Genomic DNA, 19,490 nt, shown 5'->3' with positions numbered 1-19,490 from the left:
TCTGCCCGTGTCCAGCATACTGCCCCTGTGTCCAGCATTCTGCCCCCTGTGTCCAGCATTCTGCCCCCTGTGTCCAGCATTCTGCCCCTGTGTCCAGCATCCTGCCCCTTTGTCCAGCATACTGCCCCTTTGTCCAGCATTCTGCCCCGTGTCCAGCATTCTGCCTCCTTGTCCAGCATACTGCCCGTGTCCAGCATCTCTGCCCCTGTGTCCAGCATCTCTGCCCCCTGTGTCCAGCATCTCTGCCCCCTGTGTCCAGCCAGCATCTCTGCCCCCTGTGTCCAGCATCTCTGCCCCGTGTCCAGCATCTCTGCCCCGTGTCCAGCATCTCTGCCCCGTGTCCAGCATCTCTGCCCCTGTGTCCAGCATCTCTGCCCCCTGTGTCCAGCATCTCTGCCCCTGTGTCCAGCAGTCCAGCATCTCTGCCCCTGTGTCCAGCATACTGCCCCTTTGTCCAGCATACTGCCCCTGTGTCCAGCATTCTGCCCCCTGTGTCCAGCATTCTGCCCCTTGTGTCCAGCATTCTGCCCCCTGTGTCCAGCATTCTGCCCCCTGTGTCCAGCATTCTGCCCCCTGTGTCCAGCATTCTGCCCCCTGTGTCCAGCATTCTGCCCCCTGTGTCCAGCATTCTGCCCCCTGTGTCCAGCGTTCTGCCCCGTGTCCAGCATCTCTGCCCCCTGTGTCCAGCATCTCTGCCCTGTGTCCAGCATCTCTGCCCCCTGTGTCCAGCATCTCTGCCCCCTGTGTCCAGCATCTCTGCCCCCTGTGTCCAGCATCTCTGCCCCGTGTCCAGCATCTCTGCCCCGTGTCCAGCATTCTGCCCCCTGTGTCCAGCATTCTGCCCCCTGTGTCCAGCATCTCTGCCCCCTGTGTCCAGTATCTCTGCCCCTGTGTCCAGCATACTGCCCGTGTCCAGCTTTCTGCCCCAGCGTGTCCAGCGTTCTGCCCTGGGCCCCACCCCCCTGGGATCGCCGCTCTCAAAAAAAACAAAAACGAGTTCTTACCTTGCCATGCTCCTGCGGCGGGGAACCTCACTTCCTCCACGCAGGTGAAGGACGCACTCGCCGGCGGCTGACAATGACGTCAGACGCCGGCGAAGTGCGACTGCGCACTGCGGGCCCGCACGTCAATAGTGTCCCGCAGGCCCGCAGCGCCGGTAGGGGGGGCCCGCAGCGCCGGCAGGTGGGGGGCCCGCAGCGCCGGCAGGTGGGGGGCCCGCAGCGCCGGCAGGGGGGGGCCCGCAGCGCCGGCAGGGGGGGCCCGGTGAGCAGATTAGACGGGGCCCGATGCGGGCCCCCTCTGCTCACCGGGCCCCATACGCCAGTCATGGCTGTCATGCCCTGTTGGCGGCCCTGTACAGGATGTTCCTCTGGTTGATGTTCCCATAAAACAGTACACTTCAAGGTCCTGCCTCTGGTCTGCTGGAACTGTTCACTCCTCAACAGCTCCTGTTGGCACTAGGAACTCCCCATCTGGCAACCCAGCTTTTCTGAGGCCCACCGCCATTTCCTCTTGCTCTTCCCCAATTGGCCTCCCCAACCGGAGAGAATGAGACATGGATTCCAATGCCTCTTCTGGCCAATGCTTCTAACCATATCCCTACATTCTTCACTGGCTCCCCTATTGGACTGCCCTCCCCAAACCCCAGGTACGGTCTTGAGTAGTGATGAGCGAGTGTACTCGTTGCTCGGGTTTTCCCGAGCACACTCGGGTAGTCTCCGAGTATTTATGACTGCTCGGAGATTACGTTTTTATCACCTCAGCAGCATGATTTACAGCTATTAGCCAGCTTGATTACATGTGGGGATTACCTAGCAACCAGGCAACCCCCACATGTATTCAGCCAGGCTAATAGCTGTAAATCATTCAGCTGCCGTGATCAAAACTAAATCTCCAAACACTAACAAATACTCGGAAGTCACCCGAGCAACGAGTACACTCACTAGTCTTGATGTAAAACCTCCAGGAAACCAAATCACAGACCGGCCATAAGGATAAAATGCACATTTATATATAAAACATGGAACCATCAAACACTTCTAAAAAATGCAACTCTCTCTTGCCACGGAATCTTCTTGAGCACTGCTCACCCTCTTACACATACATGACAAAATTGGAAACCAATATTCCAGCATATTTTAAGCCCTTCTTTCAATTTTGCTTAAGAACATCCTTAAAATGTTCTTTGTTAGTACAAAATATCAGGACTGTTGGTATCCATGTCATTGTATGATCCAATTCCGTATACTTTGTATGACTTGTAGGGATATGTTCTGGACATTCATTATTGATGAAAACTCGATATTTCTCGGAACCTTTCGATGCAAACTAATTAGAATTTATTGTTATTTTCCATCTATCAATGTACTTAATGATATGTACTGTATGTATGTTCTATGGACGTTAATGTGCAACTTATTTCATCTACGTTCTTACAATAGTGTAATTCCACTATTTTACTTACAGCCTAGGAGGAAATAGCTGTCATATTGAAAGATATTAATTATATTCATCATACATTGTATCTAATTTGATCGAATATGTTCTAATGACAGCAACTATCCATGCAACCTGGTTGTTCCCCAGTTACTCTATTGCTAAATTTTGGAAACCATAGTCTCAGAGTTATTTAACTTGTGCTCTCTGGGTGCATTGTAATGATGTTTAGTATGGCATAGTAGTTCATGTCTAAAAATGAATGGGGGTGGACCATATCTGACACAATCCAATGAACCCAAGGAAAAAAGTTCAAACTGTCGTAGTTTTTCTAACATTTTGATTGATAGTACAGGCTTTCTCTAGGCATTTTTATGCTATCCACCTATCTTTCTAAGACTGTTATTAAAGGGAATCTGTTAGCAAGTTTTTGCTATTTAATCTGAGAGCAGCATATTATAAGGCCAGAAAGGCTGATTCCAGCGATGTGTCACTTACTAGGTTGTATGCCTCAGTTTCAATGCTAATAGTGTTTTATCATCAGATTTTCACTGCCTGACTAAGTCTCACATGCACATCGGTCCAGCTAATCTGTGTAACCACGCCCCCACCACTGATTGGCAGCTTGCTGATAATATGCACAGTACACAGATAGCTGCTAATCAGTATTGGGGGCGGGGTTATACAGAGCTCAGCATTCTAATTCCTGCTACATCAGCAACAGTGACATGAAGGATTCTATCAAAACTACACAAGCAGTTCAGTAAGTGATGAATCATTGCAATCAGGCTCTCTTGCCCTATACTATGCTGCACTCAGATTAAACAGCAAAACCTTCTGAAAGATTCCCTTCAATTAGTGCAAATTATAACTCATTGCTATGTTTCCCTAGTTCATATCCTCCGGTCAGAAACTGGCGAATCCTTGTAACACACAATGTGCTGGGACGATTCATAAGTCTGCAGTCACACAGAGTGACTGCAGATTTATTGATTTGGACACAGTGCAAAATTAAAATTAAGGACTGTTTTATTACCAGAACCCACATCACTCTGTCCATAGAGCTGTCTCTGGGTTATTCCCATCATGGCAATGAACTCCATACTACAAATAACCCGTAGCCAATCAGAGGAGCCTTTTATGGAAATAAAACCAATTTTTCATTTTTCAACTCTCATAAACTCCTTTAAAACAACGCGCAAATTAACGAGGATGGGGGTCAGCTCCTGGCACTATGCTCAAGCTCACTAATTCCTGTTAGTTCCCAGATTAGTATGATCGTACTTTCTATACCTGTAATTCTGCCTTGTTATTACTAGTAAAGAGGTTTGGACATTGCCAGCTCTTATAACATGGAGAGTTCGGAGTATACTCCTGCCCCCCTTACCTCCCTCCATATAGCACTGTCATGGTAAATGATTGCCTTATGATTTAACTATGGAAAATTCCAAGAAAGAAATTTTAATTCGTGACTTTAACAACTGTTGTTTTACTGCAGGTGTCTCACTAGTTGCAAGACTTTGTCTTATTAAAACATTCAGGCAGCAGATTTCACAGAATTTCGTGGAAAACAATATTTATTTTTGGCGGCTGATTCAGATGGTGAAAAGCGAGTAGGATGCATGGGCAGAATTTACCAGAGGGTGCATATGCTTATAGCTTTTATATTGGATTGTACTATATATGATATCTTGTACATATGTATTATATCCTGCTTCCATGTTCATGTGTAATCTGCGAAAGAAATGAATAGCCAGCCAAGTTAAAAGCCAAAGGAGGCATTGATTAGTAAATATTAAGATATTTGGTTAGCGCAAGAAACCTTTTCCTGAAATAGATATATGGGAATTACATGACTTAGAGACTATTTTAGACATTAAGCACTGCAGCTTATGATTTCCTATCAAAAATAAAATGGAGGTACAGTCATCAGTTACCAGATCGTAGAGAGGGGCACAATGGAAACCTCCATCGATCAGCTGTCAATAGCGGGCACTACGCGGTGAACTTGTCCATGCTGCTCAGCTACATTGACTGTTTACAGCCGACCACCACCAGAGTTATTAACAGCTAATCAGTGGGGGTGTTTGGTATTGGACTTGCTGATTGATTTATCCTGAGGAAAGGTCTTCAATATCATTAGAGAGGAAAACCTTTTTAAAGGGAATCTGTCAGCAGGTTTTTTGCATGCTGCAGGGGTTAAAACACAGATTTCAGCAATTATTTTTATTATTATTATACATTTTTATAGCACCATTTATTCCATGGAGCTTTACATGTGAAAGGAGCAAATATAGACAAGTACAATAAACATGAGCAAAACAAGGCACACACAAGCGATGACTCTCTTATCAAGCTCCAAGGTTTTGTTTGCTTACAATTATTGCTGTGACTAGCTGGTCATGGGAGCCCTGGTCCCACATGCCCCTCCTGTGATAAGCAGCTCACTGTCTATGGACTTTGTACTTGGAGAGCTTGGTGTGGGTGGGCATAGCTTCCTCAGCTCTGCTTGATGCTAAATCTAAAAACTCTCATTGTGTCAGAGCGGCTGCACCCAGTAATCTAAGTAATACATTGTTGGATCCAGCTTCTTGTTGCCTATATCATGCTGCTCTCAGATGAGGTAGCAAAAACCTGCTGATAGATTCCCTTTAAAGTAAAGTAATGAATTGTTCTTCAACGCCTGATGTCAACCAAATTGAACATGCTTTTCACATATTGTTGACAAAACTGAAGAAACAGTTAGCAATTTATGATACCTACAATAAAAGTCTGGAAAGATATTTCAAGGGAAGAAACCCAGTATTTGATTATGTCCATGTATTCCAGACTTCAGGTAGTCATTGACTGCAGAGAAACTGGCTGTTTATTGAACCCATCTCATCTGGTGAAATGTGGATCACTAACCCACCATTCTCATCATAGATAGAAGTACTGCAAGATATAAAACCACTATATAAAATCCCCACCCTAGACCCCTTTTACATGTCCGACATTTACGATCCGAGTACTTACTGAGATGTGCAGTCCTGTCATGGGCTTCCTGACCCAAACTCAACATCCCCATGCAATATAATCCTAAGAGGCTGTTGAGTTCAGATCAGAAGACCTGCGATTGCTCCAGTCATCATGGTCCAGACTTTGACCGGGCGATGTTGAATGTGTGAAACTGATCTTAAAGTGATGTGATTTTTTTATTTATTTATTAGGATTATACTAGAGTCAAGTGCAAAGCCAGTAGGATTCTGTGATGTCAATATGTAGGAAAATAGTTTAAGACCAAGCTAATGCCTTTAATAGACGTCAGCACAGTGTAAGGGATAACAAGCAAGAAAGCAAAGAAAGTAAAGGCGGTGACCTCACTAGCACCTGCTCACAGCCAGGGCCGGCCTTTGCCCTGTGCGACCTGTGCGACCGCACAGGGCGCCAAGCAGTGGCGTAGGAAGGGCGGCGCAATGCGGGGGGCGGCACAATGCGGGGGGCGGCACAATGCGGGGGGCGGGTCGCCGGCGGCGCAGAATTTACCTGTTCGCATGTCGGCTTCAGAAAAATGGCCGCCGCGATCTCCATCTGCGCATGCGCGGCATCCCGCGGCCATTTTCCTGAAGCCCCAGGCAGCAGAGCACTCCACCTGCGCACGCGCGGCCTCAGGAAGATGGCCGCCCCCACCGATAACCAGACAGAGCAGGATCGCGGTCAGGTAAGCAGAACTTGTTTTGTTTTTTTTTTATTGAGAGCGGCGATCGGGGGGGTGCCCAGGGCAGAAAGCTGGACACAGGGGGGCAGAAAGCTGGACACTGGGGGGCAGAAAGCTGGACACAGGGGGGCAGAAAGCTGGACACAGGGGGGCAGAAAGCTGGACACTGGGGCAGAACGCTGGACACAGGGGGGGGCAGAAAGCTGGACACTGGGGGGCAGAAAGCTGGACACAGGGGGGCAGAAAGGACATTGGGGCAGAACGCTGCACACGAGGGCAGAACGCTGGACACGGGGGGCAGAACGCTGGACACTGGGGCAGAACGCTGGACACTGGGGCAGAACGCTGGACACAGGGGGGGGCAGAAAGCTGGACACTGGGGGGCAGAAAGCTGGACACAGGGGGGCAGAAAGGACATTGGGGCAGAACGCTGCACACGAGGGCAGAACGCTGGACACGGGGGGCAGAACGCTGGACACGGGGGCAGAACGCTGGACACTGGGGCAGAACGCTGGACACTGGGGCAGAACGCTGGACACTGGGGCAGAACGCTGGACACTGATGCAGAACGCTGGACACTGATGCAGAACGCTGGACACGGGGGCAGAACGCTGGACACTGGGGCAGAACGCTGGACACTGGGGCAGAACGCTGGACACTGGGGCAGAACGCTGGACACTGGGGCAGAACGCTGGACACTGGGGCAGAACGCTGGACACGGGGGCAGAACGCTGGACACTGATGCAGAACGCTGGACACGGGGGCAGAACGCTGTACACGGGGGCAGAACGCTGGACACGGGGGCAGAACGCTGGACACTGGGGCAGAACGCTGGACACTGGGGCAGAACGCTGGACACTGGGGCAGAACGCTGGACACTGATGCAGAACGCTGGACACGGGGGCAGAACGCTGTACACGGGGGCAGAACGCTGGACACGGGGGCAGAACGCTGGACACGGGGGCAGAACGCTGGACACTGGGGCAGAACGCTGGACACTGGGGCAGAACGCAGGACACTGGGGCAGAACGCTGGACACTGGGGCAGAACGCTGGACACTGGGGCAGAACGCTGGACACTGGGGCAGAACGCTGGACACTGGGGCAGAACGCTGGACACTGGGGCAGAACGCTGGACACTGGGGCAGAAAGCTGGACACTGGGGCAGAAAGCTGGACACTGGGGCAGAAAGCTGGACACTGGGGCAGAAAGCTGGACACTGGGGCAGAAAGCTGGACACTGGGGCAGAAAGCTGGACACTGGGGCAGAAAGCTGGACACTGGGGCAAAAAGCTGGACACTGGGGCAAACAGCTGGACACAGGGGGCAGAAAGCTGGACACTGGTGCAGAATGCTGGACACTGGTGCAGAATGCTGGACACTGGTGCAGAATGCTGGACACTGGTGCAGAATGCTGGACACGGGCAGAATGCTTGACACAGGGGCAGAATGGAGACACGGGGCAGGATGACAGACATGGCGTCATGACTGGAGACACTGGAGGCAGGATTGGAGACAGATGGGGCAGGATGGATACGATGGAGACAGATGGGGCAGGATGGGAAGATCATATGGGGCAGGATAGATACTCATTAGGGCAGGATGGGAGAATATATGGCTGACGCCAGGAATGAGACACACGGGGGCCAGGATGGCGAATATTATTACCATAGGGGCTAATTAAGGGATATTATTACTGCAGTGATGTATTTATTTTATTTTTTGAGGACACTGTTTTAAATGGAGGGGCGGTCCTATTACTGTGTAGAGTGACACTATGTCGCCTTCTTCATGTGGTGTAATGTAGAAGTTGGGAAAATTAAGTAATGTGTTCTGCAAGTGGAACTCGAGATAACTGTGTTATTTCCTGCAGAGACGAGTCCTGGCTGGATGAAGTGATGGCGGTCTGTGCGGGATGAAAGATGAAGGACTTCACCTAGAGATGTCACTGGTGAGTCAGTGTGTTACCTATACACTGACACTATACACTGTATACTATATACTGAGGTCCTGTGTATGTCACCGGTGATCACTGTATTACCTATACACAGACGCTGCATACTAAGTACAGATCTCCTGTGTATAATGGCACTTATGGTGATAGTATTGTGGTTTTTTTTATTATTGATCAGTATTGTAGTATTCAGTCACTATGTGGTGGTAATATGTGGTCTGGTCATGATGTTGTGGTATTCGTTCCTTGTATTTGATATTATTCGATCACTGTGGTGGTAATGTGTCATCTGGTCATGGTGTGGCGGTGTTTGGCCTTGCAGGCCGCCGCTCTGCACTCTGATTGGCTGTCAGCCCATATGGCTTTGGACCAAGCGTCATTTTTTCCTTTTGGTCCGCTTTAAAGCACTTTATAATTCCCGTTATTGCAATATTAGTGTTTCTTCAAGTGTTTTGCAGGGAAACACAAGTTTTCTAAGTAAACGTGTTGTTGTGAATATTAAAGAGTTATTGTTTTCTTTCAAAGTTTGGAGGGGGGGGGGGGGCGCCGTCCTGCAGTCTCGCACAGGGCGCCTTTTGGGCTAAGTCCGGCCCTGCTCACAGCATTCTTTTGTGGTGGACCAAATGAAAAGCCATGGTGGAACAGATGCTGTAGGAGCATTAGTTTTTTTTCTGTCAATGGTTTAATTTGCCCTCTTAATTTTTTAAGTTATGTTCTAAGGAATTTTATATGCAATGTGACAAGCTTTATATTTTATGTAATGAGACTATACTCAGCACAATTATTGTTACCGAGTATAATAACATTATATTTATGATCTTTCTGCAGTTAAGGACACTGAAGAGATACTAATAACAATGGATGAAGGCGTTGATGTTACAATTGAAGGCAACTCTCTTATTAAAGCGGTATACCAAAGTAGACTACGTCTTACACGACTTCTCTTGGAAGGTGGAGCATATATCAATGAAAGTAATGATCGTGGAGAAACACCCCTGATGATTGCTTGTAAAACAAAGCATGTTGACCACCAAAGCGTTAGCAAGGTTAAAATGATTAAATATCTTCTAGAAAACAATGCAGATCCTAATATTCAAGATAAATTTGGTAAAACCGCTTTAATGCATGCTTGCTTGGAGAATTCTGGCTCAGAAGTTGTATCTATGCTTTTAGAGAGTGGTGCTGACCCAAGTCTGCAAGACCACACAGGATTTTCTGCCCTTGTGTATGCAGTCAATTCAGAGGACAAGGAAACTCTAAGAATTTTACTAAATGCTTGCAAGGCCAAGGGAAAAGAAGTAATAATCATTACAACTGATAAGTCCCCATCAGGCAGACAGACTACAAGGCAGTATCTAAATGTCCCACCTTCTCCAGGAATTGATCATAATTCTCCTTCTCCATGTACATCTCCTTCTGAAATTGAGCTAAAGACTTCCCCCACACCAATATCAAATGCTTTTGAAGCAGAAAAGGAACTCTTTAACTTTAAAGAGGCCGATATTTCTAATGATTTAAAAGGTTCTTCTGAGCCAGGTTCCCCAACCAAAAAGACTCATATCATGCATATTGGAGCAAAGTTGCCACTTCTTCAGAGACTGCACTCTGAGCCTTGGTTGAAGATTCCTCCATCCCTTCTTCACCAGCACAAAGTGTCTTCTCTTCAAGAGGAGCTACAAGATATAACCCCTGAGGAAGAGCTCTCCCTTAAAATGAATAGCTTAGTACATTCAAAGCGTTATTTCACTCGACATCAGAGCATTGATGTGAAGGATACTGCTCATCTTCTTAAAACACTGGACTCATCTGGTCCAAGAAAACTCTCATATGATGAAATACATTCACAAACACTTTACCCTGAGGGACCACCAAACAAATCAGAAATGCCTGTTGACCAAGACCCTGATTCAGTGCACACAATGACTGTTTCGAGCCTAAGGAGTATCGTTCAAAGAAGAAATTTAGGTGCAAACCATTATAGCTCTGACTCACAACTCACAAGAAATCATGGTCTGGCTACAACAGAGGACAGTAAATCTCTTTTGGAAAAAAAGAAGATGTTCTCTCCCCCATCCTTACTGTCAGGTTCTAGAGAGTCTCTAGAAAATGTGTCTGTCACAGCATTAAGTAGAAGGAACCATGCCCTTCTAGAGAGACGTGGATCTGGGGCTTTACTTTTAGATCACATAAGCCAAACTAGACCAGGCTTTCTTCCACCATTGAATGTGAACCCCCATCCTCCTATTCCAGACATCAGTTGCCATAATAAAGCATCTAATGTTATTTTCCCAGTGACAAAGCCCCTTGTTCCCTCTGCTCCACTCTTCCCTAAAGAGTCAAAAAGCAAGAAAATGCTTCTCCGGAGACATTCGATGCACACAGAACAGATTAAACAACTTGTAAACTTTGAAGAGATTCTTGGCTAGAGGAAGCCATCGAAACCCAAGCATTAGAACAATCTTACAAGCGCTCTCTCTCCAGACAGCACCTGCTGCACAAAATGCTTCAGACCTTTTCTGCAAAGAAAACAGATCCGTTCAGCTTATGCTGGATAAATTATTCAAGCAGTAAAATGCTTGGTCGTTAGCAGTAATCACAGTTTTCTCTACAATATAAATTAATTGCTGCCCTACATTTGCAGGCTTTTTTTTTGTTGGTGTAGCAGGCTGTAAGGAATGCGGAAGTATGGAGAAATGATAGATTCGGGTTATTGAGACAGAGAGCGAGCATGGGCAACCAGAGGATGGAACCTGAGAACATGAAGGTTCAGGATCATGATCAAGGAGATCATATGTGCTTTCTACATGCTATATCATTTATAGGTAATCTATCTCTACCTAGGTATATCCATGGAGCACCTCTACCTCTAGAGTGAATAGACACATAGGCTCATTTATAAGAATATATATTTATTCTATGATAGAAGATGCAGAACTTACTAAGTGACCTAACACGATGTCTTGTGTTTATTGATGGGGCAATTAGCAGCCTCGAGAACATTGTCTGTCGAAAGGTTGGTGATCATTTACTACTTTGAAAACATGGCGGAGAATGCCCCATATATGTTTCATTGAAAGGTATATCTTAGAAATGTATTAAATACCGTGATGTGTTATGTTCTTATATTGTTACAAAACATGTTTTGGAAAGATTTAACAATATTGTGGCGCCAACATGGTACAGCCATGCCTTGTATTGGATGGAAGAACATACTGCTTTTTTGGAGGCAGATATTTTTTTTTTGCATGGGAATATACAAAAGAATAAACTGTCCTCTGTTAGCAACACAAGGGCAAATTTATAGTTTAGTAATCTGAGTAAGGTCAATAATATATAGGTTGACAATCGTGTTTGTCATCAGCTTGTGATTCTACAAACTTCGCTGTGAAGTTAGAAAAGGCCAGTCCTCATAAGCGGCATGCGCAATTGGTACTTCTCTGTCACCACGTTACACATGCAGCAGTCTATTTAAACCAAAGAGAGTAGCAAGGGTCAAAATTATCAAAAATTCTGAATACCAAATATATCATTAACATATCAGCATCAGATTGTTGAAAAGATCATTTAATTGTCAAAAGTTACAGCTCACAGCGAATGTTTACATTTATATAATTTGATGCTCATTTTTTACAAACGTACATGAAAAAAAAAAGTTTGGTCACTTTGTAAATACATTGTATATTTTATCTTTTGCTAAGCCTCGTTTACAGCTTGGATTATAATTATGGCCCTCCTGAGCTGCAATCATAGTTATGCAGGAGCTGAAATCTTCCAGCATTCATTGCTGATTTAATGTATGATCAGAGCCTGCTTTTTGAGAAATGTGCACTAAGCATTGTATACTTATTGAAAAATTACTGCTCTTCATTATAAGAACTCAAACCCATATATTGGGCAATGCAATGTTTTACAAAAACTAATCAACTTATATAAATGTCATGTATATACAAAGTGTCAAATATGAATGAACATTTTATTCAGAAACTTTAAGAAATACTGTATAGCTTTATGATGCTAAGTAAAAAAAATGATTTATAAGCCTTACGAAATGTACGTTTTTGTTTGATAAGGCTGTATTATCAAATTGGAGGTGTAATCGACTTTGCAATTACTTTTGTTAAAGGAAGTAAATCCTTTAAAAAGATCCTATAAAAGTAAGGGAATTATGCTGAAAGGCTTACATAATGTCACACAAAGGTAGGTCAAAATTTGTAAAATTGACCTATGTGATCACATATTAGTTATTATTATTTATATAATTATTTTCTCTATTTACATTGTGTTTTTTTAAAATGCAAAAAAAATCACTGTGCAATGATGAAAAATTATATTAAAGGCACACTCCAGACAATACAGATCCACTACATTCCTTTAAATTCCTGGTCCTGTGCCAGAGCACTGTAGATCTGTTTTATATGGAGAATTCTATTTAAGATAATTTTTCTTTCTCTTTCTATTTATTAGACATATATATTTATTAAATCAAGACATCTTATTGATTATGTTGCTACAGGCCAACTTTGATATTCTACTGTATGCAAAGTTGATTGTCAGCTGTAGAGAGGAAGATTTTTTTATTTCTAATAATTAAATGCATATTTATTTATTTATTGCTCTACAGTATCTACAATATGTATACTATTTATTGTTCAATTTTTATGTAATATAATATTTATTGATTTATGATACATACTTGTATGATTAGCATTATTATTATTCTGATTGAGATCTGACTTGTCAGTTTTCATTTTATTAGTATTACATTGGGTCATTAGGCTTACCACTTTAGAGCTTAGCCATGCACAGTTTCTGTATAGTTCTTTATGTAAAGCATATTAGTGCTTAGACTTAGTGCAATTCCTTAGCTGTGTAGGCTTAATGGAGTATGTGTTTTATGAGCACAATTAATATAACAGATCAGATTGCTGCTATTTTTGGCTATTGTTAGAACGCACGTTTTTCTGCTTGGTCATCTGCTAATCAGCATATATGGCCGAACAAAGCAGGTCACACCAAGTTATGTGATATCGTTCTTTTACAAGATGCTCCACACTGGATGCTGTCCGACATAAGTGGTTCAGATTTTTATTGAACCAAATAGCACAAGTTCCAAAGTGATTTGTCTGTAAGTGGCTAAAAGCCTATAGATGGATATCACAGTATTATACTAGTGCGAGTATTTATATTTATGTGTAGGATACAAAGGGAATGCACTTAAAAGCTTTTGAAATGACAGCAGTATATTGAATTAAACGTCTTCTGGATAAAAGGTGATGGTGCAATATAGGGAGAAGTTAAAGGGAACCTGTCACCCCCAAAATCAAAGGTGAGCTAAGCCCACCAGCATCAGGGGCTTATCTACAGCATTCTGTAATTCTGTAGATAAGCCCCCGATGTATCCTAAAAGATCTAAAAGATGAGAAAAAGAGGTTAGATTATACTCACCCAGGGGCGGTCCCGATCCGGTTCTGGTCCGGTGGGTGTCGCGGTCCGGTCCAGGGCCTCCTATCTTCTTACGATCACGTCCTCTTCTTGTCTTCATGCTGCGGCTCCGATGCAGGTGTACTTTGTCTGCCCTGTTGAGGGCAGAGCAAAGTACTGCACTGCACATGCGCCGGGAAAGGTCAGAGAGGCCCACCACCTGCGCACTGCAGTACTTTGCTCCCCCAAGGCTTATGGGAGGTTGTTACTGTGCCCGCCCTCGAACAAATAAAACATCAACAGGAAGTCAGAGCAGCCACAACACTGACTTCCTGTTAATGTTTGATTCATCCAAACACGGGGATGTGAAGCCAGCACTTATTGGGCACAGGTCTTGCATGATGTAACAACCTCATGTGAGCCCCGGGAGAATGATTGCAGATACCGCTGGAACAGCAGCAGCACTGGAGGCAAGTATGATGTGCCAAAATCATTAAGGAGAGTGCCCCTCTTTAATGAATTTGGAGCATCTTTCCACTCCCGCGTGACTCCGCCATAAATGTATGCCATGGGTTGACGTACATTTCTGAAGTACTTCACGGCACTTTTGTGATGCTAGTTATGATAAATTTGATGGGCTGCCTTAGTAACTTCCTGTCCCACCCCAGCTCAGCACACTTTGGTTGAGCTGACCGGGACTGACATTAAAACACAAAAGGTCTCAAAAATAAGTTGCACTATAATTTTCCCGAATATGAAGGAAAATTGGAAAAATTCCATGATGAATTGGGCAGCATATGCTTTCATTATTTGGCTTGATCAGTGCATTGTCTATATTCACCGCTTACTTACTATAGTCATGGGATAACGCGCTGTGTATTTTATTTTATTGGACCATATAGTTTGTGTAGTTTGGGTTATGTGCTATTGTATGAGGGTCCATCCCATATATAGAAGTCAAGCAAAATATAGGAATAGATGAAAATATGGGAATAAAATCACACTCCAAGGAAATTGCTCTGTTTTGATGTAGAAAGTGTCCCGTGCCAACACTTTCTTTCTAATCTTTGGATAATGCACTTTTTTAGTAAAGATATGAAACTATGTACAGGATGAATCAAAAATGAGGAATGTGATTCCCTTTGTATTTTAATTTGCATTTGTGATGGCAGTATTCTAGATTGTGAAAGACTATACCCGTTGATCCAATATGTAGCTTTATCAATTACAGTAGACTAGTCTACATAGTCGCTTTATTTATGGACCTGATGAAAAGACTTCATTATAATTTGAAATGCCACAGGTCTGAAAATATATAACAATGTTTTATGTCTATGATGACAATTCTTTTATATGTAGATAGTAAATCGCTTGTAAATTGTTTTGAATATTGTTGAGCATTGATCTAGTCATCAGAGAAGCAAATACCTGCTTTAAGCCCTCACTGTGTGAGTGACCGATCTACTGTTGTCTAGTAAAAAGTTTAAAGAGAACTTAATTAAAAATGTAATATGTATTACAATTTACATTGCATTAGTTGTTTTTCTAGATATATGATATATTTTGTGCTTTTACAGACAGACATAGTTTGTAATAAATCACCTTACACACTGTGCAGGCTATTACAGTATTTTGTTGTCCAATGATCAAAATAATACAAAGTTCATTTAGTTTGCAAAATTGGGTAAAATTCAACATGGAGTAAATTTTTCACTTTAAAATATTCAAATTAAAGAACCCCCATTCCGTAACCATATCCTCTTTTCAACATCAAGACTTCAAGGCTCCTTTTTTTACTTGGCCCCTTTGTTTCCCATTCACAAAATCAAATTTTCTTAGCTAGAATGCATTAGAGCCAATTTCATAGTTATAATATTTACCTAGAAGTATGTTTTCACCTTCCCAAGTGTGGTGGGAAAACCGGAGTACTTAGAAGAAACCATCACCAGCATGGTGAAAGCTCCACGCAGATGGTGTGTCTGATGAGATTTATACCCAGAACCCCAGCGCTGTAATGGTATGTGCACACAATGTCTTTTCCTGCAATCAAACACTTAAAAAGCCCTCAGAAACACTCAAAAGAAATCACCATATGCATTTCACTGTAAAAACGATTTTCAGTCTATACTTTCAGTTTATGCTTTCAGTCTTTTGGCCGTCTTTTAATTTAAAAAAAAAAGCATGTCAATTTCTCTTGCCGCTGTGCTGAGTTTTCTGTGCAGATTTTCCCCATAGACTTTATTATTATTATTATTATTATATATTTTTATAGCGCCATTTATTCCATGGCGCTTTACATGTGAAAGGTGGGCAAATATAGACAAATACATTAAACATGAGCAAAAAACAAGGCACTAACAGGTACAGAAGGAAAGAGGACCCTGCCCGCGAGGGCTCACAGTCTGCAGGGGATGGGTGAGGATACACTAGGAGAGGGTAGAGCTTGTTGTGCGGAGGTTCAGTAGGTTGAGGATCACTGCAGGCTGTAGGCTTGTCTGAAGAGGTGAGTCTTCAGGTTCTTTTTGAAGGTTTCCATGGTAGGCGAGAGTCTCGTGTGATGTGGTACAGAGTTCCAGATAATGAAGTAAGCACGGGAGAAGTCTTGGATGCGTTTGTGGGAAGAAGAAATGAGAGGGGAGTAGAGAAGGAGATCTTGAGAGGATCGGAGGTTGCGTGTAGGTAAGTACCGGGAGACGAGGTCACAGATGTGTGGAGGAGACAGGTTGTGGCTTTGTATGTCATAGTAAGGGTTTTGAAATGGAGTCTCTGGGCGATAGGAAGCCAGTGAAGGGCTTGGCATAGGGGAGAAGCTGGGGAATAGCGGGAAGATAGGCAGATTAGTCGGGCAGCAGAGTGTAGGATGGATTGGAAAGGTGCCAGTGCTAGAGGGGAGGCCAGAGAGTAGGAGGTTTCAGTAGTCAAAACGGGAGATGATAAGGGTGTGCACTAGTGTTTTTGTGGTGTTGTGGTCAAGGAATGCGTAGATCCTGGAAATATTTTTGAGTTTGATACGGCAGGAGGAGGCAAGGGCTTGGATATGTGGCTTGAAAAAGAGGGCAGAGTCGAGGATCACCCCGAGGCACCGGGCGTGTGGGACTGGGGAAAGTGAGCAACATTGACATTGATGGATAGGTCTGGTGGAGGGGTAGAGTGAGATGGGGGAAAGATGATGAATTCTGTTTTGTCCATGTTCAGTTTGAGAAAACGAGCAGAAAAGAAGGCTGAGATAGCAGACAGACAGTGTGGGATTTTGGTAAGGAAGGAGGTGAGGTCAGGTCTAGATGCGGAAAATCCACAGGTAAGGAATGCACATACGTTTTTGTAACGCTTTTGTTGCAGAAAAGCATCTAAACTGCATGTAATTTGCACCTACATATGTCAATGAAGTTCAGTAAAATTAAAATACCAGAAAGTAAAAAAAAGCCAACTTTCTTTAAAGAATGACACACCATAGACAAAAACTACAGCATCAAAAACACATGTGAAAAAACCACAGACAAAAGCGCAATGAAAAAGTAACCAAATTTAAATAACAGGCTCAGAAATGGTGCAGAAATTCTGCAATATCAAAAAGCACCAAAAGCTCGTGGGAACGTAGCGTAGCATAGGGTATGTGCAAAAAACATTTTTTAAGAGGATTCTGCCTGGAATACACCTGCATAAACGCCACATTACATATGCACATACTGTACATAAGAACGTAATGCCCAGTAATGTAAAAATGGCATTGCTGTGCGCATGTTCTGTCTTTTGCTACTTCTTTTAACCACTTAAGGCTTCAGAAATTGTGAAATAGTTTAGAGAAGTAATATGTTCATTCTTCGGGTTGCTTTGTTTCTATGCTGTCTCCTTTTTGCAATTGAAAGCATACATATAACTGATTCCATAGATATAAGAAGTAATGAATGGAGGCAACACACAAAGCAATAAGGTAAAAAAAACAACGGTGGTTTATTAGCCCATAGTGGCAGTGGCAACGTGTCGGCTCTGAAGTATGAACTTTTCTCACACCTCAGAACCGAAATGCTTCAACTACCATTGTGGGCTAATAAACCACCATTTTTTTCCGCCACATTGCTTAATGTGCTGCCTCTATTTATTACTTTTTATCCGAATAGCTTGGTCTTTGCCAGGGAGGCTCTGCACCTATCTTGCCTGGTGCTGCTCCTGCTTTTATATATACAGGGTGGGCCATTTTTATGGATACACCTAAATAAAATGGGAATGGTTGGTGATATCAACTTCCTGTTTGTGGCACATTAGTATATGGGAGGGGGAAAAATTTTCAAGATGGGTGGTGACCATGGCGGCCATTTTGAAGTCGACCATTTTGGATCCAACTTTATTTTTTCCAATGGGAAGAGGGTCATGTGACACAATAAAACTATTGAGAATTTCACAAGAAAAACAATGGTGTGCTTGGTTTTAATGTAACTTTATTCTTTCATGAGTTATTTACAGTTTGCAGACATCATCATCGCTGTCTCCGATGGGGCTCACAATCTAAATTCCCTATCAGTATGTCTTCGGAATGTGGGAGGAAACCGAAATACCCAGAGGAAACCCACGCAAACACGGGGAGAACATACAAACTCCTTGCAGATGTTGTCCTTGAAATGTGTTGCAAGTGCTGCCCATTGTGTTGGATTGTCAATGCAACCCTCTTCTCCCACTCTTGACACACTGATAGCAACACTGTAGAAGAAATGCTAGCACAGGCTTCTAGTATCAGTTGTTTCAGATACTGAAAAAATAAAGTTGGATCCAAAATGGCCGACTTCAAAATGGCCCCCATGGTCACCACCCATCTTGAAAAGTTTTCCCCCTCCCATATACTAATGTGCCACAAACAGGAAGTTGATATCACCAACTTCCCATTTTATTTAGGTGTGTCCATATAAATGGCCCACCCTGTATGTGCCATATTTATGTATATACTGCATATATATATATATATATATATATAGTGCAATTAAAATTCATATAGAGAGAGAGATCAGTAAATTGTAGAAATGGGGACAGTCAAATGTAGCTTCATTGTGAACCTGAACAGTTGCCTTTTTGCTTTTGTGATATTAATCCTTATCTTTATAACATTATATTGCATTCTTTGAGTTAAAGAACAGCAGTCCTTGTTATAATCTGTATATAATTCAGAAATATCTCTATGCCTGTAGAAACAGCCGAAACACAAGTCAAGATATGCCACTTTAAATAGAAGTCATAATTAACACGCTGTTACATTCTTTGCACATGTGGATACTTTTTCTTAAATAAACAATATTTATAAAAGAGCATAATAAGAAAATAATAAGCTCAAGGCCTCACACATAGCAAAATCATGTGCACAGAGCACGTGTATTGCGATGTGAGCGTTACATTCCAAACAACTTTTTCTGCATTGACTTCAATGGAATAGAATGGTAATAACTAATGGTACGTTCACAGTTGCGTTGTGCGCCGCAGCGTCGGCGCCGCAACGCACAACGCAAACCGAAACGCAGCAAAACGCATGCACAACGCATGCGTCCTTTTTTTCATTGTTTTTTGACGCAGCAAAAATGCAACTTGCTGCGTCCTCTGCGCCCAGACGCGGGCGCCGCAGGGACGCATGCGGCGCAAAACGCAAGTGCGACGCATGTCCATGCGCCCCCATGTTAAATATAGGGGCGCATGACGCATGCGGCGACGCTGCGGCGCCCGACGCTGCGCCGCCCGACGCTGCGGCGCACACCGCACAAATGTGAACATAGGGTTACTCACTTATAGTACTGTAAAGTCCTGTCATTTCATTTTTTCAATATGGCACAGCCATATTCCCAGTGCTTTACAGAGATAGTCACCATTCAATTAGTCCATGTCCACATTGGAAATCACAATATATTTATTTTTTCATTCTCTATTTTACAAACACACACCATGGGAAACCAATTAAACACCTAGTACCGTATTTTTTGGCATATAAGACGCACTTTTTCCCCCCC

General features: G+C 43.5%; 1 protein-coding gene across 1 annotated transcript in view; it reads left to right on the top strand.

The window, feature by feature from the left end:
• The window catches only part of ANKRD34B (ankyrin repeat domain 34B), a 57,381-nt gene extending 39,091 nt beyond the window's left edge, over positions 1–18,290 (top strand). The window contains exon 2 of the mRNA XM_077288347.1: positions 8,914–18,290. Within this exon, the coding sequence (XP_077144462.1) occupies positions 8,943–10,511 (1,569 nt within the window). The 5' untranslated portion in view covers positions 8,914–8,942 and the 3' untranslated portion in view covers positions 10,512–18,290. The remainder of the gene's footprint in view (positions 1–8,913) is intronic.
• The last annotated feature ends 1,200 nt before the right edge of the window (positions 18,291–19,490 follow it).

Source organism: Ranitomeya variabilis, chromosome 1 (genome assembly GCF_051348905.1).
Source record: "Ranitomeya variabilis isolate aRanVar5 chromosome 1, aRanVar5.hap1, whole genome shotgun sequence".
NCBI classification, from domain to species: domain Eukaryota; kingdom Metazoa; phylum Chordata; class Amphibia; order Anura; family Dendrobatidae; genus Ranitomeya; species Ranitomeya variabilis.
The sequence above is the reverse complement of the archived record's forward strand: the minus strand, read 5'-3'. Positions and strand labels throughout refer to the sequence as shown.